Raw genomic sequence first — 18,470 nt, 5'->3', positions numbered from 1 at the left:
GTTTGTACTACAAATACTGAGTAAAGAAAAGAAATATTTGAGAATACCGCTGACTAGAAATATTCTAATGCAAGATGTCTATCTAGGAAGACATGAACTGGGATATTAAGAAATAGAAAAAACCTCAACAAATATCTGTTTCTGGATATTTTGCATATATAAGAAAGATGGCATTTGTTACCATTTATCTTTTGAATAATCAAACTCCAACTAGTTTTTATTATATGATCTGCCCTTATGGGATTACCTGCAAAAGCTGCTGTTGGTAATATGGACAGTCAATAAGCTTTGTAAAATATTTTCGTTATATTTTGAGTTAAAGCTGAAATGCTGCACGTAGTCTTTCGAAGAGTTAAGCACTAACTTTTAATGTGAGAGGAACTGGTCCTTGTTGGGAGGAAGGTGTTTCAAACTGGCAAGTGGAACTGAGACCACCAAACCCTACCAAGGTTCTGCAAGGCTTTGAAATTTCCTCTTTTTTTGCCTCAAAGGTTTTGAGGCAAAATGTATGTACTTTTTGTATGGCACGCACTCTGTGCCAAGCTGCTGTATGGAACAGGTAAACTCAGAATGAGATTACAACACCTGCTGTGTTGTCAGTAAATATTACAAGCGTTAAATTAAACTGTGACTGGCTAGAGCAATTCTCAAGCTTTAGCAGACCTGACGGCTCAGCTGAGTTAAAAACAGAGGTACATCTGCTTCCACTCCATCTTCATTTGTATTTTGCTGTCTCCATTATAATGTTTCACTGTGCTGATATGATTTCACAGAAATTTTGTGGTTTAAACTTCTATGAGAAACAAAAAGAAGACCAGCATGTGCAATTGATTGTCTGTTCTCAGAGATTACTTTTCTTGCTTTTATCTTCCATATTTCACTTGACTGCAAGTTTGACTGTTACCACTAAAATAAATGTGGTTTTTATTTCCTGGGTGATGTTAGAGCTTTAGTGTAGATGTACCTGGAGAATGGCCACCCCCTGTTTCTGCCAGTGAAATAGGTTTCTTCACTTTTGTACCATGGGGTATCTGAGCTCAGCCTTGATTTGGATACTTATTCCCTTGGCAGACATCAGTCACACTTCGTGCTTTTTGATAATTTACTGTGACCCTCCTTTCTTAGATTCCTTAGATTATACTCAACTTTGCTTTCTGTTTTTTCTGGTGTAACTTAAGTTTAAATCCAGGTTTTGATGGACAGATGAAGCAGCATTTGTCTTTCTTTATACTCAAAGCCTCTCCTGCCTGCTGTTTTCAAAAACATTGACTCTGTTGAAGTACGCTGCTAAATTTCTAATACAGCTTGCAAGTATTAAAATTTTTATAGTTAAAATATTTTGAACTATTTCTGTTTCACTCTTATTCAGTAGGAATGCAAACTGAAAGTCATTCTTTAACTCAAGTGCCTATGCTGGAAGATTAGATGTGGCACTGTAGAATTATTACAGATTATTCCTGGTGCCTCTGCACCTTCCTTCTGACCACACAGTTGTTTCCAGTTCCCAACTGATTGTACACCAAAGACAGGAACCACATATTTGTTATGCTCACTCTTGGTACAGACTGGGGCTTCTCTTCTAAGGTCTGTAATCCCCAGGGAATTTAACTGCATAGTCAGTCTTGGAGAACTTTAAAGTTTTTAATAACAAAAGGAAATAAAGGACCATTATAATATTCACCAACAATTCCATTCACTTCTGTCTCTTAATCTGTAAAAATATTCTTCTCTGGCTTTGTGGACTTCTTTGGGCTATAAGAAAAAGCAAATTTTTTTTGTAAAAGAAATGCAGCTGTGAGTAAGGAAGGTTCACCAGATAAGAACACAGTGGGTGTTACATATTTCTATTCTACAGCAGAACAATTTCAGTTAAAGACTTAAAGGAAATACATTGTGCAGATTGTGCAAATAGTACAGTGTGAATTGAGGTTTGATTTGTAAGACGTTATAACACCTCATCTCTCAGTGCACATCCAGATATAAAAACTCATTGCTTGAAACACAGTCTGCCTAATGCAGTGCTTTATTTTCAAAAGCATATGAATGTCCAAATATGAATTTCAATTTTTTTGAAATTTCTTTTTAACTCACATGAAGAAGATTATAAACAGTTATTTGAGAGAGGAATTGTGAATTTTTTGCTAAAAGATATGTTAGGCAAAAAGTACTGAAAATGGTTTACCTTGTCTTAGTCATCTCAGGAAGGTCTGAGGGATGTATTAAAAACTAGAGAATGAAAGCTGCAGTTTTAGAATGTGCAGAGCTCTGGAGGTCTGTCTGTTGTAACACACCTTTTTTGTCATCCTAATTTAAGTATTGGTTTTCACCAGAGAGGAGTTTCTCTAGTGTGACTTTTTTGTATGAAGGCACTTATCAACAGTAGCTCCTCTCAATCCTTGCACTGTAATATAAAAAGTGTTATAAAAACATCTGCAGTTTAGTGATGTTCTTCTATTTTTGATGGTTTTCTTTTCTCAGATGAAGATGAGTTCAAACTCACATTTTAGCAAGTTCTGCAGTGATGCTACTGTTGATCCAGAGACAGGGAGGATGCTCCCTAAGAGTTCTATGGCCCTGCGTAAAGAAAGCAGGTTTTATAGTTTTATATGTATTACTCAATGTTAATCAAAGTTTTAACAACATGATTTTAGAATTAATAGGTTGTCCTTAGACTTTCCCTCTGCTCAAAGCAGAGCTGGCTTGAAAGTCAGATCAAATTGCTCATGAGTTTTGAAAGCTCCTAGGATGAAGATCACACAGCTTCAACTCTTCCAACACTGCACCACTCTTAAGAAATGTTTCCTCCTCTTTGGACCAAATATTCCTTGTACTGACTTACATTCATTGTTTTTTGTCTTTTAGCAGTGCACCTCTGATGAATTATAGGAAGTGGAAAAAAAACCCCACAGCAAGTGTAAGAAGTGCAGTAGAAATTTATAATAAATTTTTATTTCTGGCTGTAATGCAACATTTATCACTTAGGAGCTCTAAATGACAGATGAAGGGAGTAATCTAAGGTTACTGATGCCACAAAGAGGTGGTTTTCCTTCTGAGACAAAACTTTAACTCCTGGAAAATTGGCATGTTTTCCTCTTACTGGACATCTTGAAGCACCTGCAGCTGGGAACCCATGTAGGAACTGAAATTCCAGGAGCGGACCATCCTTGTAGAGCGGAGGTCATCCTTTTATCTCTTGATCTATTAATATAAGATTACCTCACCCTAGGAGAATCAAGCAGAATTGGCTCATTTCTAATTGTGGTGAGGCTTATTTTAATATTACTGCTTCTATAAGGTGCCAGCTCATCTTCTAATGGTTTTTCATTTTTTAATTTCTATTTCCCATTTCTAGAACTTCACCAAACTTCTTAGTAGCTAACAGGCTACATTATCTATAGCATTGTTACTTTCAAAGCTCCAAATGCCTCTTGCTGTAAAGCCTGAAACTGGGAAGAAATGTAAAGATTGAGACTATGTATACAATAACTCTTTTTGCAGGAGCAGGTAGGAAAGCCTGTTAACTAAAATATTATTTATAGTGAATAGAACATAAATCAAAACTCGGGAGTTTCTGTTAGTCAAACTGTCTAGCTAATATATTCTCTCCTTCCTATCTTTAACTGTGTTTTCCATTGGTCTGGAAAATTGTTTCACCTCAGTGTGTAATGAATTCTGGCCTTTCATTGTAGTGTACCCATGTTGAACCTGCTCTTGACAGAGCATCCCCAGTTCCCCCCCTGTTCCTGCCATGAATGCTGTGTTCCTAAAGCCTGAAGCTTGCAGTTTTTAAAGCAATGACAGACCTGTGATCCATAGTTTGACTGTCTCAGCTCTGGATATTGTTGCCTTCTCTTTGAGTATCTTGGGGCCTGCATAGGACAGTGCTCAGTGTAAGCAATCAGGCCCCCAAATTGTCAATACTGGTTTGCCTTTTGACCTGTTGCTTCTTTCATCAATCTGCACCAGAAAAAACCCAAACCTGGATGTATCTGCTTACCCTACTTAGGGTAGTTTTAAAAGAGAGATAAAGTAAGACAGGGGAGTTCTGCTAAAATGGTGTTTTTATTGTTGTTAGAGATACGTGTTTCTTTCTTTGCAAAAATGTGGTTAAGATCAATTTCTGGTACAGCTTGCCCCTAACTGAGCCCTTCTATTCTGCCTAATGCCTGAACAAATGACTTCTTCCTTCACCATGATTTTTAATCACATCTTCATCTCTTTTTTGCTCCACATACTGTCTAGAATTCTCAGGACTTGAAAATAAAGTCTGTGATGTCCAGTCCCAGAGGAAATGTTGTTCAGTCACTGCTTATCCTAGCTTTGGGGTTATTTATCCTCAAACTGGAGATTCTTCTAGATTCTTTTGTATGTTTTAATTCCTTGGCTTCCCTGTCCCTCCTCTGTTATTATTGTGAATGAATCTTACCAAATATCTTTTTTTTTTTTTTTTTTTTTTTTTTTTTTTTTTTTTGTGGAATGCAACCAGTTTGGCAGAAACAACCCGGTACATGTGGTTATCTCACAGGGACTGAACAAGCCTCCCTGATGCACTGTGTGCCTGCAATTCTTCCCTGACCGTCTTTAGCAGGCAAATCTTCAATGTTCACAGAGATTCTGAGGCTGTCTGCAAGGAATTCTGTTCTAGGAAAAAGACAAAACAGCTTTAAACCTAGGAAAGTGCAGTAATCGAGAAAACAGCACTAAGTAGAAAAATGCCCATGAGCTCTACCAGTGTCTTTGGCACTTGTCCATCCAGCTCCTTTCCAAACCTCTGCCAAACACCTGCCTGAGGCTACAATCTGAGCACATCTTCTCCTGTAACCCTATTGCACTTTGAGGCCAACATCTTCTTAGAGGTCCAAGAATCTCTACATGAAGATTTCTTCCCAACATACGGTACCTCCAGCTCACAGTTCATCATCATTAAAGCTCTCCGGGTGCAGTGGGAAGTGCTATGCCAGCATCCACTCATCCTTGATGTCCTTCATGCCAGGTCTTACAGCAGAGAACTTCCTGGAGGGAGCCAGAAGCATGTGGGACCCTGGAACAGAGTCTGAGCTTGTGAAAAATGAACACTTTCCCCATCATTACAATTCTTTTCCCTTTCCATGATCTCATTACCCCCCTACAACCCCGGTTTATTTATGAATGGCCTTTATTATCATGTTGTGCATCCATGAAGATGGTCTGCCTTTTAGGAGTTTGATGCTAGAGCAGCACTTTTTAGCTGAGTTGTATGGAGTTCTCCCTCCCCTCACTGGAACTTCTCATCACAGGGCTTACCCAAGCGCTCCAGCCATTGTTTATTGCAAAGCAGAGGGGTTTTGCTCGTGGTGCATAAATCACCGAGGAATTCGGGTTGAATTATTCTGCTGGCTGCAGGCCTGTGACTGGAGTGAGATGATTTACTTACAGCTCTGCATTTCACAGACTTTGCCAGTCCTGTAGGAAGTGCTTCTCTCTCTGTCTCTTTTGGCAAGGGCTTGGTCTTATTTATTGTTGCTTGTGTGAGAGATGGAATTTTAAACCAGTAGGCTTGGATTGTAATGGTGAGGAAAAACAGATCCCTGCTTTCTGATAAACATAATTCCCAGGCTTCAGATCACTGTCTGAGCACTAGGATCCTCATTACCACCCAGATTCCTCCCTCCTGCAGTGGGATTTTCAAAAGCTAGATCCAGCAAAGGGTGTGGGAATCTACACAAATGCAAAGTCAAGGCTCTGAAGATTGAGGTTGCTGCACAACTTCCTGGGGTCTCCCCCTTGGACTGTGGAGTTTTGTAGGCAGCTAGAATTGAGTTTTCTTTGTGTTAAGAACTGTCTCAGGTAAAGTTCAGTAGTGCCTGCATGATGCCTAAATTTCACAACCAGAAACTTATATTTTTGAATGGACATGACTGATAGGTCCCTTCCAAAAGGTGTCTTTGGAGGTGATATCAGTGTATTTTGATAGGAAATGGAAGTTTGTCCTTTCAGACTGGAGAAAAAAAAGACAGAGGTGAGAGGCCACAGTTGGAAACAGAAGTTGTGCACATTTAGATATTTATGTGCATGTGAATATTTGTAGGCATCTAGAGATGTGTACGGCTGGGAACTGCAGGGAGTAGAAAACAGCTGCTGCATTTGGGTGGGTACTGTTCTGCTTATCTTGCTTGTGGAACTGCTCTTGATGTCTTAATCTCTGCAGAAGGTTCTGGCTGTGGTCTTACTGTGCTGAGAGGAGGTTCTTTTCTGGCTCCTGAGTGCTGACCAGGGGTCAAGACCAACCCATTTCTGGTTTAAAGGTATTCCCCCATACTAAAATGCTTTGTATGAGGATCCTCTTTGCACATAAGTTGTGTTAGGACAGGCCATGGCTTTGTCTGATCCAGTAACTTGTCTATAACTGGACAAAACCAAGATGACAAGGTAAGAGATCAAGAACTGGGCACCACTTAATTATCCCCAGAAAACACAAGCTTATGGAAAGCTTTCAATATGGGAGATCTTTGAACTTCCACAGTCAGTACAGAGAGCAGAAAAATCAACACTTTAATGGAATATTGAGCAGGGGGTAAGAAAAGGATGGAGCCAGGCTCTTTTTGGCTGTGCCTTGTGACAGGACAAGAGGTGATGGGCACAAATCAGGGTGAGGTAGATTATCCTGTAGTTCCATAGGTCCTTCTTCTTGCCCTTCTTGAAAGTGGGGGTGACATTTGTTTTCCTCCAGCTTTTGGGCACTTCTCCCAGTTGCCACCATCAATCAAAAATTATCAAGAACTACCTTGCAATGATATCTTCCAGCTCCCTCAGCCTTCATTGGTGCATCCCATCAGGGCCTGTGGGCTTATGGATATCCAGTTTGCTTCAGTATTCCCTGACCTGATCCTCTTCCACCAAGGTGATGAAAAGATAATTTTTTTATACTTGTTTTTAATTGGAAATTATGCATCTGTTTATTAGCCACCAGATGGTGTCTATCTGACAGCAGTAACACAGTGCAAGCACTAACAAGGACCTACTTAATAAAATATATGAAATGAATTCAGGATCTGCAATAAGGGTTAGCTATATTAGCTTGAAAAGCAAAAGAGCTCTCATTAAATATTAGTTATTATAAATGAAAGCTATTTAGGAAAAGAAGCCAGTATTTGAGGTTCAAACTCTAGTTAAACTAGATGAAAAAGAATCAGGCAAATTATCTTGTGGAAACTGGAGGTTAGGGAAGTGATGAGATGTCAATGACCTCACACTTGTCCAAGAACAAAAAGGCAGAAGAGCAAATTGTAATAGGTATTAAAAATAGGAAGAAAAAGACTAAGTAACCTCCTTTCCAGTCTAAAAGAAAAGCTGATTCATATTAAATAGGTTACTTCTTATTTGTATGTGTTTATTATAGAGGAAATATTATCTGTATAACTGAATGAATTTCTTCTTAACTAGAGTGTCATTTGATGCCCTGAGTTGTTCATAGAATGCAACTTCCTTCCTCACAGGTAAGCTCTGATTGACTCCCATTAACATTGACTTAGCCTCAGGTAGACATGGATTTCTAGTTTTCCAGGTTTGGAAGGTTACTGACATTTTTAAAAAATGCTAAATAAAGAGAGAATAATGTAAAGAAAGGTGAGGAGAGGCAGTGTCCATGGGTTATTTTATGCATGAATTCTTGGAAGTGACAGGCCAAGCACTGTGTTACTCCTGCTGGAAACGCCTCTCCTGAGCAAGGTGTGCTGTGGCTTCTGCAGTCTCAGGGACATTTAGAACTTTTTTTACATTAAGAACACGACAGGCAACATCGACAGTGTAATGTAATCAGGCACTGAATCCTTTCAAACCCGCTCTGAAATTTTGTGTTGTCCCAGAACAGAGAGGAGAATGCAATTACAGTACTTCTGACTACCCAGCATCGTGTTGTTTGCTTATCCATTTGGCAGTTGTCAGCCTTAATTTCTGTCTCAGTCACATTACATGTCTACTTATTATGCTTCTATTGTTCTTTCTCCTACAGTCAGTAAACAAAGGCTTTTTTCAGTTTATAATCCATCACCACAAGCTATGCACTTTCAGCTGTATTCTGACAATTTCTTGGAATGGAAGCATAAGGTTCATGAATCTGTGAGGCTCAGGGAGTGGCTTGTCCTAGTTTTATTTCTTTGCAGGATAAGGTTTGACCTTTTGATATTTTAAATTGCAGTTAATACACAAATAATTAATATTGTTGTTGTTATTATTATTATTATTTTTTACCCAAGGTTTTTGAATCCACTAGAATTTGACAACCTGAATATTCCCTTCCTCCACACACATCACCTTCTCCGTGTTACTCTGCTGAAGAGTAATTTTTCTTAAGAGCCAAAAAAACTAGGGAAAAACACAGTTTTACCTCTAAATAAAATTCAGAATCTCTGTTCTCTATGGAGTTGCAATATTTTGACAGTGGGGGTTTTTTTTGTCCTATAAGGAATCACAATTAAAATTCCAGAGTGCCTTGGAAGATAAAGGTATCTGTAATTTAGGTAAGTTTGACTCCAAACTTAAGTACCATTAGAGGACACAGAAAATATTTTGTAAGTAATATTTTCAAACAAGAACTTTAATGAAAAGGGCTTGATTAAATGGCTCTGGTGGCACATTTCGTCATTCTGTTTTCAGGGGAAAAGGGTCAAGTTCTCAACTCTATTCAAAAGCACACTTTTAATCATTCTCTACTGGACATTCTTGACTTTTGTGTCCAGTATAGGGGAAAAAAATGTGCTTTTAACTTGGACAGAGGCTCCTTTCTTTGTTTTCTGTATGCAGAACCAGTTGGCCTTTCTAAAGGACATCTTCTTTCCTACCTCAAACTCAGATGCATTGCAATTTATCTGAGGTTCTGTAGTCGTTATGTTTTCCCCCCCTTATAATTTTAATAAGAAGAATTTTTCAGTCTCTTGGCACGTTGTTCCAAGGGGGGATTGTCTTCTGCCAGGATCTTTTTTGGCTTCCATATTGCTCCATTTGGTGCATTCTCTGTGTATCTGGATTTAGCACTGATATTTTCCTTCTTGAGACTGCCTGGATGGAATATGTGCTGTCAGGCACAACCATGGTAGAAATCTCCAAGATCTCTGGATGCACAGCAGCCTCAGTGCTGCTGCTGAGCAGTAATTTCACCCAGGTGTCCCAGATGGTTGTAATAAATGCTTGAGTCCTTCCCTGAGAAAATTTTCAAGTGAAGAAAGAACAGCAAATCCAGAAAAGTTTGGACATAGGCAGCTCTACCTGGAGTGAAATCTTGGGGTGTTCAGCAGTGTTCCTGGTCATCTTGTAGTGACTGGGGTTTTCCCTATACTCCAGCAGTCCTTTTGAAAGAAGTCTGCAGTTTTGAGATGGAAAATTCCAATGGTGGGAACTATTATCTCAGAACCAAGGGAAATATCTGTGTTCTGAACTTACCATATGCTAGAAATTGCTTCTCACTTTCTAAGGGTCACTGTTCCACCTTCAGTTCAATGGTAGATTTCCTTCTGGTTGCAAATCCTTGAAAGAATAAATTGTGTTCCTGGGAACTGTTGCTGTGGGTCAGAGAGGGAACATGCACCTGGATATGGCAAGAAAGTTCTAAACTGGCCTTGGCAGTAGAGGTGTTCTGACATGAAACTAAACTGCTTGTCCTTCTCCCCAACAGTAGAAACACCCGAATTTCACCCTCAAACTGTGCAAATAGTTTTATTTTGAAGGCATTAGTAATACATGTGACTTGTTTGACCTTTTGCACAGGGGAAACCTACCCAAGAGGCAGCTGTAAATTAGTTTAGTTTCACATAGAAACTGTTGCATCTAAATGACTCCTCCACCAAAGGGGTGGTGGAATGAATTGGGAAACATGAAGTGACAGCCGGCCTAGAGTGGGGTATGGAAATTTAAAAACGGAAGAGTTCTGCACAGATTTCCCAGTTAGGTGACTCAGTGTCCAAAGTGCCTTTTCCTCGCTTTTTTAGCTTTGTTCCTGAACATCTCCAGAGTTCTTTCCAGCGTGTGTCACGCACCACACACTTTATTCGCATTCCAGGTACCCACACTTGTTTTTGCAGAGTCAAAACTTAAGGGTTTTTCCCTTCTCTCTTTCTCCCCCCTTCCCCAGACCTTAGTCTACTTACAAATTGCACAACTTGGCATGGGAGCACTGTGACCAACGTGCAAGCAGAGGGTTTAATAATCAGTTATTCTTTTTGATGTTGGTTTTGCAACCAGACAGACCAGAGTGCATTGCAGATGTCTGGTTTAAATGTTATATGGATGAAGCAGAGGAAACCGAGTCAACATTTCTGCTGTGGCCTTCTCAACATTTCTAATTCTGTGAGGGAGTGCACTTTCTACAGGTGGTTGTTGCTGCTGCTGTTGTAGTGTTTTAATGCTGTTTCTGATAATTCGCAGGAAGAGCAGCTCTTGTTCGGCTTCTGAAGGAGTTATGGGTGATTTGACCAAATCTTTCCTTAAAGGCATGATTCTTGTTCAAGAGAACTCAGGATGTGGTAGGTGGCCATTTAACCAGCCATTTGCAAGTCTTCCAAAATGAAAGGCACAGATTTTCACTTTATGCTTTATCAACACACAGAACAAAAGCCTTGGGTGCTGCTCCTGATAGGAGAAATACACATTCTTTATCAAAGCCATTTGCATTTTGGTTTGGGAATAACCCCTGTCTCTGTGGAATATGTGTCTACACAGGGGCATTTCCCTAATGTGGAAATAAAGCTCACACAATGCCAGGGGCACACTTTTTTGGTGACATTCTGCAGTATCCATGAGCACGATTTGGAAAGGATTAGTCCTTAGCTTTGTCTGGATACATGTGAGGCAGATGTGAATTAGCTACTGAGGTAGGGCAAGACTCTGGTCTCAATTCTCCTCTTCTGCCATGCCAGCATAAATCATGGATAATTCCTGTGGGATAATAAAGTAAGACTGGTTTTATCCCAATGTAAATGAGAGAACATGCCAAGTTCTTGGTGTAAATATATAAAAACTTGTAAAAGTACTTTTTCTTGACTTACATCTTTCTCTGACCGTCAAGAACACATTTTTTTCTGCCTTCTGTTCATTCACTACTGAATCCAGCAGCAGCTGCAGTAGATGTTGGTACAGGTGTTTGCAGAGCCTTGATTTCCGTTCAGAGGAACTAAAGAAGAGTTCTTGGGATGTGTCAAAGAAAGCATGTGTCTATGTCCTGTGTTCTTTTGATTTGATAAACTCATACTTAAATTGATAATTATGTTTCCAAGCACTGTCATTGCTTCTCCTTAGATTATTTCACTTTCTGGCACATTGGTGGACTGAGTTTGGGCACAGCATCTTAATTATTTTTTCTTCTTCAAAACAGTTAAGCCAACACAGTGTAGTTTTCTTCTTGGCAACTGATTATTTTACATACTACCAGGACACTGTTGAGCTCTTCTCACTTTCTTTTGGCATGGACACAAATAACAACCCTTCTCTTTATAGGTCACAGATCACATTTATCACTGGAAGGCTTGAAAATTCAAGGGGAAGCCTTGTGAGCCATAAACTTCAACTTCCCTGACCCTGGTCAGCTACTCTTTAGGGCTGTTGGCATTTGAACTCTAATTTGTGGCCCTTTGTCAAAAGATCAGACAGTTTTGAACAGCTTAGATTGTGGACTATTTTTGATGTCTACTCTGATCTATTCGAAACACTTTGCTAGTTGTGCCCATTGCCCATCTCCACAAGCAAGGATGCAGTAAGAAGACATAATCAGAATAATCTCCCTCTGGTCCTCCTTTCCCTCTTTAGTGTCAAACTTAAGGTTGTCACTCCCCAGTCAGAAGGAAACTCGAGAGCAAATGGAGTTTCCCTCTATCCTGTGCTGTTCCAAGGCCATTGCTGCTGTTTGTTGACTCACACAGGAGACTTGAAGAAAAGCCCTTTGGGTTAGTTCTATATTTCAATCAAGTATTTCTTCCCTTACTTCATATTAAAAAAAAAAGTGTATTAGAAGTGTGTATTAAATAAACTATATTAACAACATAGTATATTAACAAACAAGTATATGAAAAATGTATATTTATTTTCAAATGTGGAAATAAAGGAAACTTCTTCTTATAATTACCTCCAAAATTACCTGGCATGTGCCAGGTTAGAGGGCACTCCCACAGTATGTGGCTTGTGTTTGCAACAAAAATATTTATATTTATCATTTAATAAAATATACTATATCATATAATGCCATATTTCCTTGTATCCTCTGCAAATCCATTCTCCCAAGGTGCTTAAGATCTTAAGTTACTGCCATTCAAGCCACGCTGTGATGATTTCACTTGTGCTGATTGATACTTCACATAGCTCAGGGTACCTTGCAATGTCAGTTGCAGGGGCTGTAGATTCCTGAAATTTCCCAGCTTGTGGATCTCATACTGAAGATAATGTTGTCTGTGTGTCACCTTACAATGCTTTTGTTCGGTTTTCCCCTTTAGGATTGCATGTATCCTTCCTAAAGGATAAGCAAGTTTGGTTAGACATGGGAAGATGCAGGTGCTCATGGAAGGCAACACTGAGATAGGCAGGATTGCACTGCCAGTTTTCCGTGGGAGAGCCTGGAAGTGCGGAGTTAGCTGCAGCTGTGATGGTGTGAGAACAACAGCAGGATTTGTAGTAGTAAAAATCCCTCACTCTTGCTTCCCTTATCCATTTCATCTGAGCTGGAAGTGACTGTGGAGGCTTGTCTTGTTGTCCCATGGCTCTCTGCCATGGTTGCACTCCTACCCTGTCTCTCCTGTGGCAGGACCGGCCTGGCCCTTAGACCCAACTTCTGGAGCAGAAAATTTTGGTTTGGGCCTCCAAAAACCTCATTTAAGCATTTTCAGTAGGAATGATTTAAATCTGGGATGCTAAACTTGGATAAAACTTACCTAAGGTAAGTGGGATCAGAATAAATCTCAAAGTGGGATTGTGCTCAACCTTTATGAGGAGCAAGCCTTGTCTGTCTTTTCTTAGACAGGATATAATGAATTTATTTTAATTTTTGATGCTATCGAAGTGTAAATGTCTCACTGACTCACATTCCATGTCATGCACTGAGTGCTCTCTCTGTAGCTGCTTTCTGTCCAACACTGCTCCATCTTCCTCTCTGGCTCGTGAAATGTTTTAACCTTGTTGGTTTTTATCTAAATTTTGGTGAGTTCTTGAGTTCTATGAAGATCTTTGGGTTTTGCAATATTTGTAATCACTCCTAACTGTACTTTGGAATGATCAGCAAGGTTCATCCATGCTTAGTTTACTTCTTGCAGTGTGATTCATGAAGATGCTGGGCTGAGTTCTACCACTTATTTATCAACATTTGCAGTGGGCTGTTCCTCAGAGCAGACACTGTTTTTTCTAACCAGCTGTCCAGGGGCTCTTAAATTGACAAAATATTCTTTCTGAAAAGCCAGTGTTAGGTCTGCAGGTAAACTTTCCTCCTTTAGCAGCAATTCCAGAGTAGTCACTTTTTAGATATTAGAGGAGGTTGTCAGTATGGTCCCATAGATATCATTTCTATGACTCTCACTAACTGAATCCAGCAGTACTACAGAGGCAAAACTTAACATACTCCTCTAAGGAGCCAAGAATTTTCCAATGTTTTCTCCTGTTTCACTGACTTCTTTTAAGAGATGCAAAGACCACAGTCTTCCCTGAACAGCCATTATGTATTGCAATGATGCCTGCTTAATTTCAGCTCAGGAGAATGATCCAGAACTGTCTTTAACTTCTCACAACAGAGAAGCCCAGAGTGCCAAATGCCTAAATCACCCCTTTCATTTGTTCCTATTGTCTTCAAGATACTCAGGGTTTTCGTATTTTAACTTTCTGGGACTGTTTAGTAGCTGTAAAACACATTTAAAAATGATAGCCTTGACACATGCTTTTTCTTCTTTTTTTTTCTCTTTCAGGAAATATTTTGGTGAAAAGATAGGACTTTATTTTGCATGGCTGGGTTTATACACAGAATTCCTCATTCCATCTTCAGTAGTTGGGATTATTGTATTTCTATATGGCTGTGTAACCATTGAAAGTGACATTCCTAGGTAAGCTTATCTGTGATCCATGGTTTGTTACTTGAAAATTGTAAGACTGTGCTTTTTATTAATCCTTAGTGAGAATAACTGGTTTTAGCTTGTCTGAAGAGCAGTGATGTATCATTACCAACTATGTGAGCATTACAAACACAGAGGCATTGAACAGATATTTGAAGGGCACACATTTATTTGACTGTTCAGTGTTTCACCTCCTGAAACAGAAATACTAAGTGAGTCCACTGCATTGAATTCTTTTTCTAAGACATTAATTTGCTTCTCATGAGAGCACATAGCTCAGTGCTCAATCAGAAAGTCATTATGTAAAACTCACTGAAATTAATGCAAACACTGTCCACGACTCTTGGAATACTCTATTCTGAATAAAATCAGACCATTTGTACAAGTAAAATGAACAATTGTTACAAGACTTAGAAATGCCAGCAGATCAAGGGATGTGATTCTGGCCCTCTTCTCCACTCTGCTGAGCCCTCCCTGCAGAGCTGCCTCCAACCCTGGGGGCCCAGCACAGGAAGGACGTGGAGCTGCTGCAGCAAGTCCAGGGCAGGGACACCGGGATGGTGAGAGGGATGGAGCAGCTCTGCTGGGAGGAAAGACTGAGAGAATTGGGATTGCTGTGCCTGGAGAAGGGAAGGCTCCAGCAGGACCTTAGAGTGGCCTTCCAGGACTTGGAAGGAGCCCACAGGAAAGATGGAGAGAGACTCTTGACAAGGGCCTGGAGTGACAGGGCAAGGGGCAATGGCTTCACACTGACAGAGAGCAGGTTTAGATTGGATACTGGGAAGAAATTGTTCCCTGTGAGGATGATCAGGCCCTGGCACAGGCTGCCCAGAGAAGCTGTGGCTGCCCCATCCCTGGAAGTGTTGAAGGCCAGGTTGGATGGGGCTCTGAGCAACCTGGGATAGTGGAAGGTGTCCCTGCCCATGGCAGGGGGGGTGGGACTGAATGGGCTTTAAGGTCCCCTCCAACTCAACCCATTCTATGATTCTATATTTGGTCTCTATAGTATTCCCCTTCTAGACACAAAAAATGTTGAGTTTTGTGTATCCTGAAGGGGATATACTACACAAAAACTGCCAAAGTCACACTGTGAAGTTAATGTCTGCTTTCCAGTGAAAGAAAATTAATTCCTCTGTGTTATCTGTGTCTGACTTCTGCTGGAGGCAGAGTACTGCAGTACTTGTATGCTGATCACACTCATGACAGTCCCTGAACCAACAGCTTTTAAAATCACTGTAGTAGGACAAGGTTACTGATAGGTAAATGATGAACAGCACCACATCTGAGGCAGGGTCTGTTTTCTTAGCTTGATCTGAATAAATCTTGGTGGGCTGTGCTTGTCAGGGTGAAAGCTTGTGCTAATATTTAAACTCCAGTGAGATTTATGGCTAAGATGTATCTGCAGCACCCTCTGCTGCCTTTTGAAACAGAGAATTACTCTAACAACATGAGAGCTGGAAACAGCTGCATACTTTTCAAACCATATAATATAAACATATTCATACTAGAGCTTGAATATTCCTTTTTTTTCATTTGAATTCATACGGAAAAAGCTATTTCAGGATGGTCCATATAGGAACAATCATAATCACAATATGCCAGCTATCATTGAAACAATGTGACAAGTCTCAGCTCATGATCCTGGCAAGGACATTTGAGCTTTGCACTACTCAGTTCACCTAAGTGCAGGTATGAAAGGCTTTCACATCCAAACCTTATAGAAAATATGGAAAGTATACTCAAAGTATACTCAGCCCTGACAAGGAGTGTTTGGCCTGTTAAAGTGATACTGATAATGTTTTTTTTTTTCACAGATTTTTAGAAATTGATTACATACATAGCAAATAAGACCAAGAATTAAAATATCAACCTTACAGCAAAGATCTTAAAATCTGTAAAAAATCTGTAAAAAATCTTTTCTCTCATATCTTTGTGCCACCATATTAAAAAATGTGTATTTTGACAATGGCACCTAATTTCCTTTGAGACCACTTCAGTCTTTTCATTAATTTAAATCTGATCTGTATAAAATCATGTAACTGACTGCAGAGATGGCAAACTCCACTTTTGTGTTTGACTTTTGGTTTTTTGGTGTGGTTAACCTCAGTCTTCAGTGATGCTGTCTTCCTTAATTCACTAACACAGTGCAGTGATCAGTCTGGTTGAGTGTTGCATCATTTTCCTGTTGTAAGGTGCCTACAAAGATTTTAACAATTCCTAGCCATGGCAATAAGCACTGAAGAAACACGCAGCTCCTGTTCTCTGCAAGTGCAGGCCACATATAATGCAGATAACCTGTAATAGCTGTGATGTGCTGCCCGATATCACCACTGCACATCCATAGTTTTGGAGCTGCAATACTCAGAGGAACCTGTGCTGTTGTCTGTCACAGTAAAGAGATGTGTGACCAACGCAATGCCTTCACCATGTGCCCCCTGTGTGACAAGTTCTGTGATTACTGGAACCTCAGCTCTGCCTGTGCCACTGCTCGAGCGAGTCACTTGTTTGACAACCCTGCCACGGTTTTCTTCTCCATCTTTATGGCTCTCTGGGGTGAGTATTGCTTTGGAAATTAACAGTGCCTTTTGATGTTTGGCCTCTTCACTGAAATGCTCTTTGATTGAATATGATCCCTATGGCTTCGGGAAGCTGGCTATCCTCAGAAGGCCAGGGAGAGCTGTCTGTGTTGAGACTGGGGAAAGCAATATCACTGTCAACAGCAACCTCTGGCATAAATGGAGAGGAGTTATGTAGTTCAGGGAAGAAAAATATGTCCTTTCTTCCTGTAGTGGTGAATTTAAAATCATAGAGTCATCAAGTCTGGAAAAGCTCTACAAGGTCATCAAGTCCAGCCCTTGACTGATCCCCACCTTGACAACTAAACCAGAGCACTGAGTGCCATGTTCAGCTGTTTATTAAACATCTCCAGGGACGGTGACTCCACCACCTTCCTGAGCAGCCCCTTCCAATGCCAATGGGAAGAAATTCTTCCTGATGTCCAACCTGAACCTCCCCTGGCACACCTTGAGGCCATTTTCTCCATGGAGGAAATTGTGCCTTTAATGGAACTTCTAATCTTTGCCAGGTATTTGCTAATTTTTCTTAATTTTCTATTGACATGTCACGTCCTTATAACACCTTCTTCATCTGGGGACAGAATGTATCTGAGGATTGCTATGGTGCAGACAGCTAAAAGGGTATAATTTAAGCACAGTCCCACTTCCTTGTGGGACAACTCAGTCACATAATTTTAACAAAACTTTATGGGATTTCAAGAGCAATGGGACTATTATCATTTTAATTATAATATATTTTAGAGAGTTCTATTTAAACAAGCTTGCTTTTCTTTAATGGCAAATATCCCTGTCTCCATGAGGATATCAAAACACTTCATAAACGTGAATGAATGCATTGTAGTATTACTCTTATTGTTTCTGGCCTTACCTCTGTCCTGAAAAGTGTGTGTGCTGTGCTTGCATGAATTATTGCTGGTGTTATGCTCTCCTTTACTCTAGAGCTTGTTTATTGTGAAAGTTAAACATGTTATTGCTACTGTAAAATGATTTTTTATTTCCCTATTCATTGTTCCCCAAGTGAAATTATCATCCTTAATATGAAATTGAGCAAATATGTTATTGTGCTATAGCCATCCCTCAGCAACCAGTGTGTTATTGTTTGCAACCCTAATAAGATTTTACAGCTTGTTTTAGAAAGGGCTGATTGGTGGCTTGGCATTGGGTGAGGACAGCAGAGAGCTTTTAAGGGACTTGTAGACAGAACACATCATGGAAGCAAGAAGCATTTATTTACCAGTTCCTGGAAGCCCTAGAGGAAATGTTAGAGAATATGTGAGAATTATGACTGAGAAATAGAAAAAAGAGGATGAATTTATAGACTCTCAGAATAATTTACTTTACTACTGAAGATTACAGGGTAGACTGGCAGATTGTCACCTGCTGCTATGAAGCTTAAGATAAATAAGGTATTTTCTTGACAGAGAAATTTTACTGTAAACTTGCATCCATGCAAATGACAATTGCCACTGAACCTCATCCAGAACAATTGTATTTTAGTATCAGCAATACAGTGTGCAAAAGAAAATGTTGATATATCCTTGCACTAAGACAAATTGGTAGAATCTGTTATGGAGCAGAACAGGACAAAAAGTTCCATATGCACTGCTTTTAAAAAAAGGCATGTAAAAATAACAAAATTCTTTCAGAGCTGTAGCCTTCCTCCAAAAAATGTTTCCCACAGATTGGAAAAGTCTGTTCTTGGGACCATGATAACTGAGCTTGTCAGTTCAAGAAAATGCAGCCGGCACGCACAAAGAGCAGCAAAGTGAAATAATGGAGCCTTTACTAACTCTGCCCAGATTGACTATTAAGTATTAGATTACACCAAATTTTGCTTCCC

At 39.9% G+C, this 18,470-nt stretch overlaps 1 protein-coding gene across 1 annotated transcript in view; it reads left to right on the top strand.

The window, feature by feature from the left end:
* ANO2 (anoctamin 2) overlaps positions 1-18,470 on the top strand; it is a 146,537-nt gene that overhangs the window by 45,195 nt on the left and 82,872 nt on the right. The window contains exons 11-12 of the mRNA XM_069003969.1: positions 13,911-14,045; positions 16,447-16,607. Of these exons, the coding sequence (XP_068860070.1) occupies positions 13,911-14,045; positions 16,447-16,607 (296 nt within the window). The remainder of the gene's footprint in view (positions 1-13,910; positions 14,046-16,446; positions 16,608-18,470) is intronic.

The sequence above is a fragment of the Aphelocoma coerulescens genome, chromosome 1A, assembly GCF_041296385.1.
Source record: "Aphelocoma coerulescens isolate FSJ_1873_10779 chromosome 1A, UR_Acoe_1.0, whole genome shotgun sequence".
Lineage (NCBI taxonomy): Eukaryota > Metazoa > Chordata > Aves > Passeriformes > Corvidae > Aphelocoma > Aphelocoma coerulescens.
The sequence above is the reverse complement of the archived record's forward strand: the minus strand, read 5'-3'. Positions and strand labels throughout refer to the sequence as shown.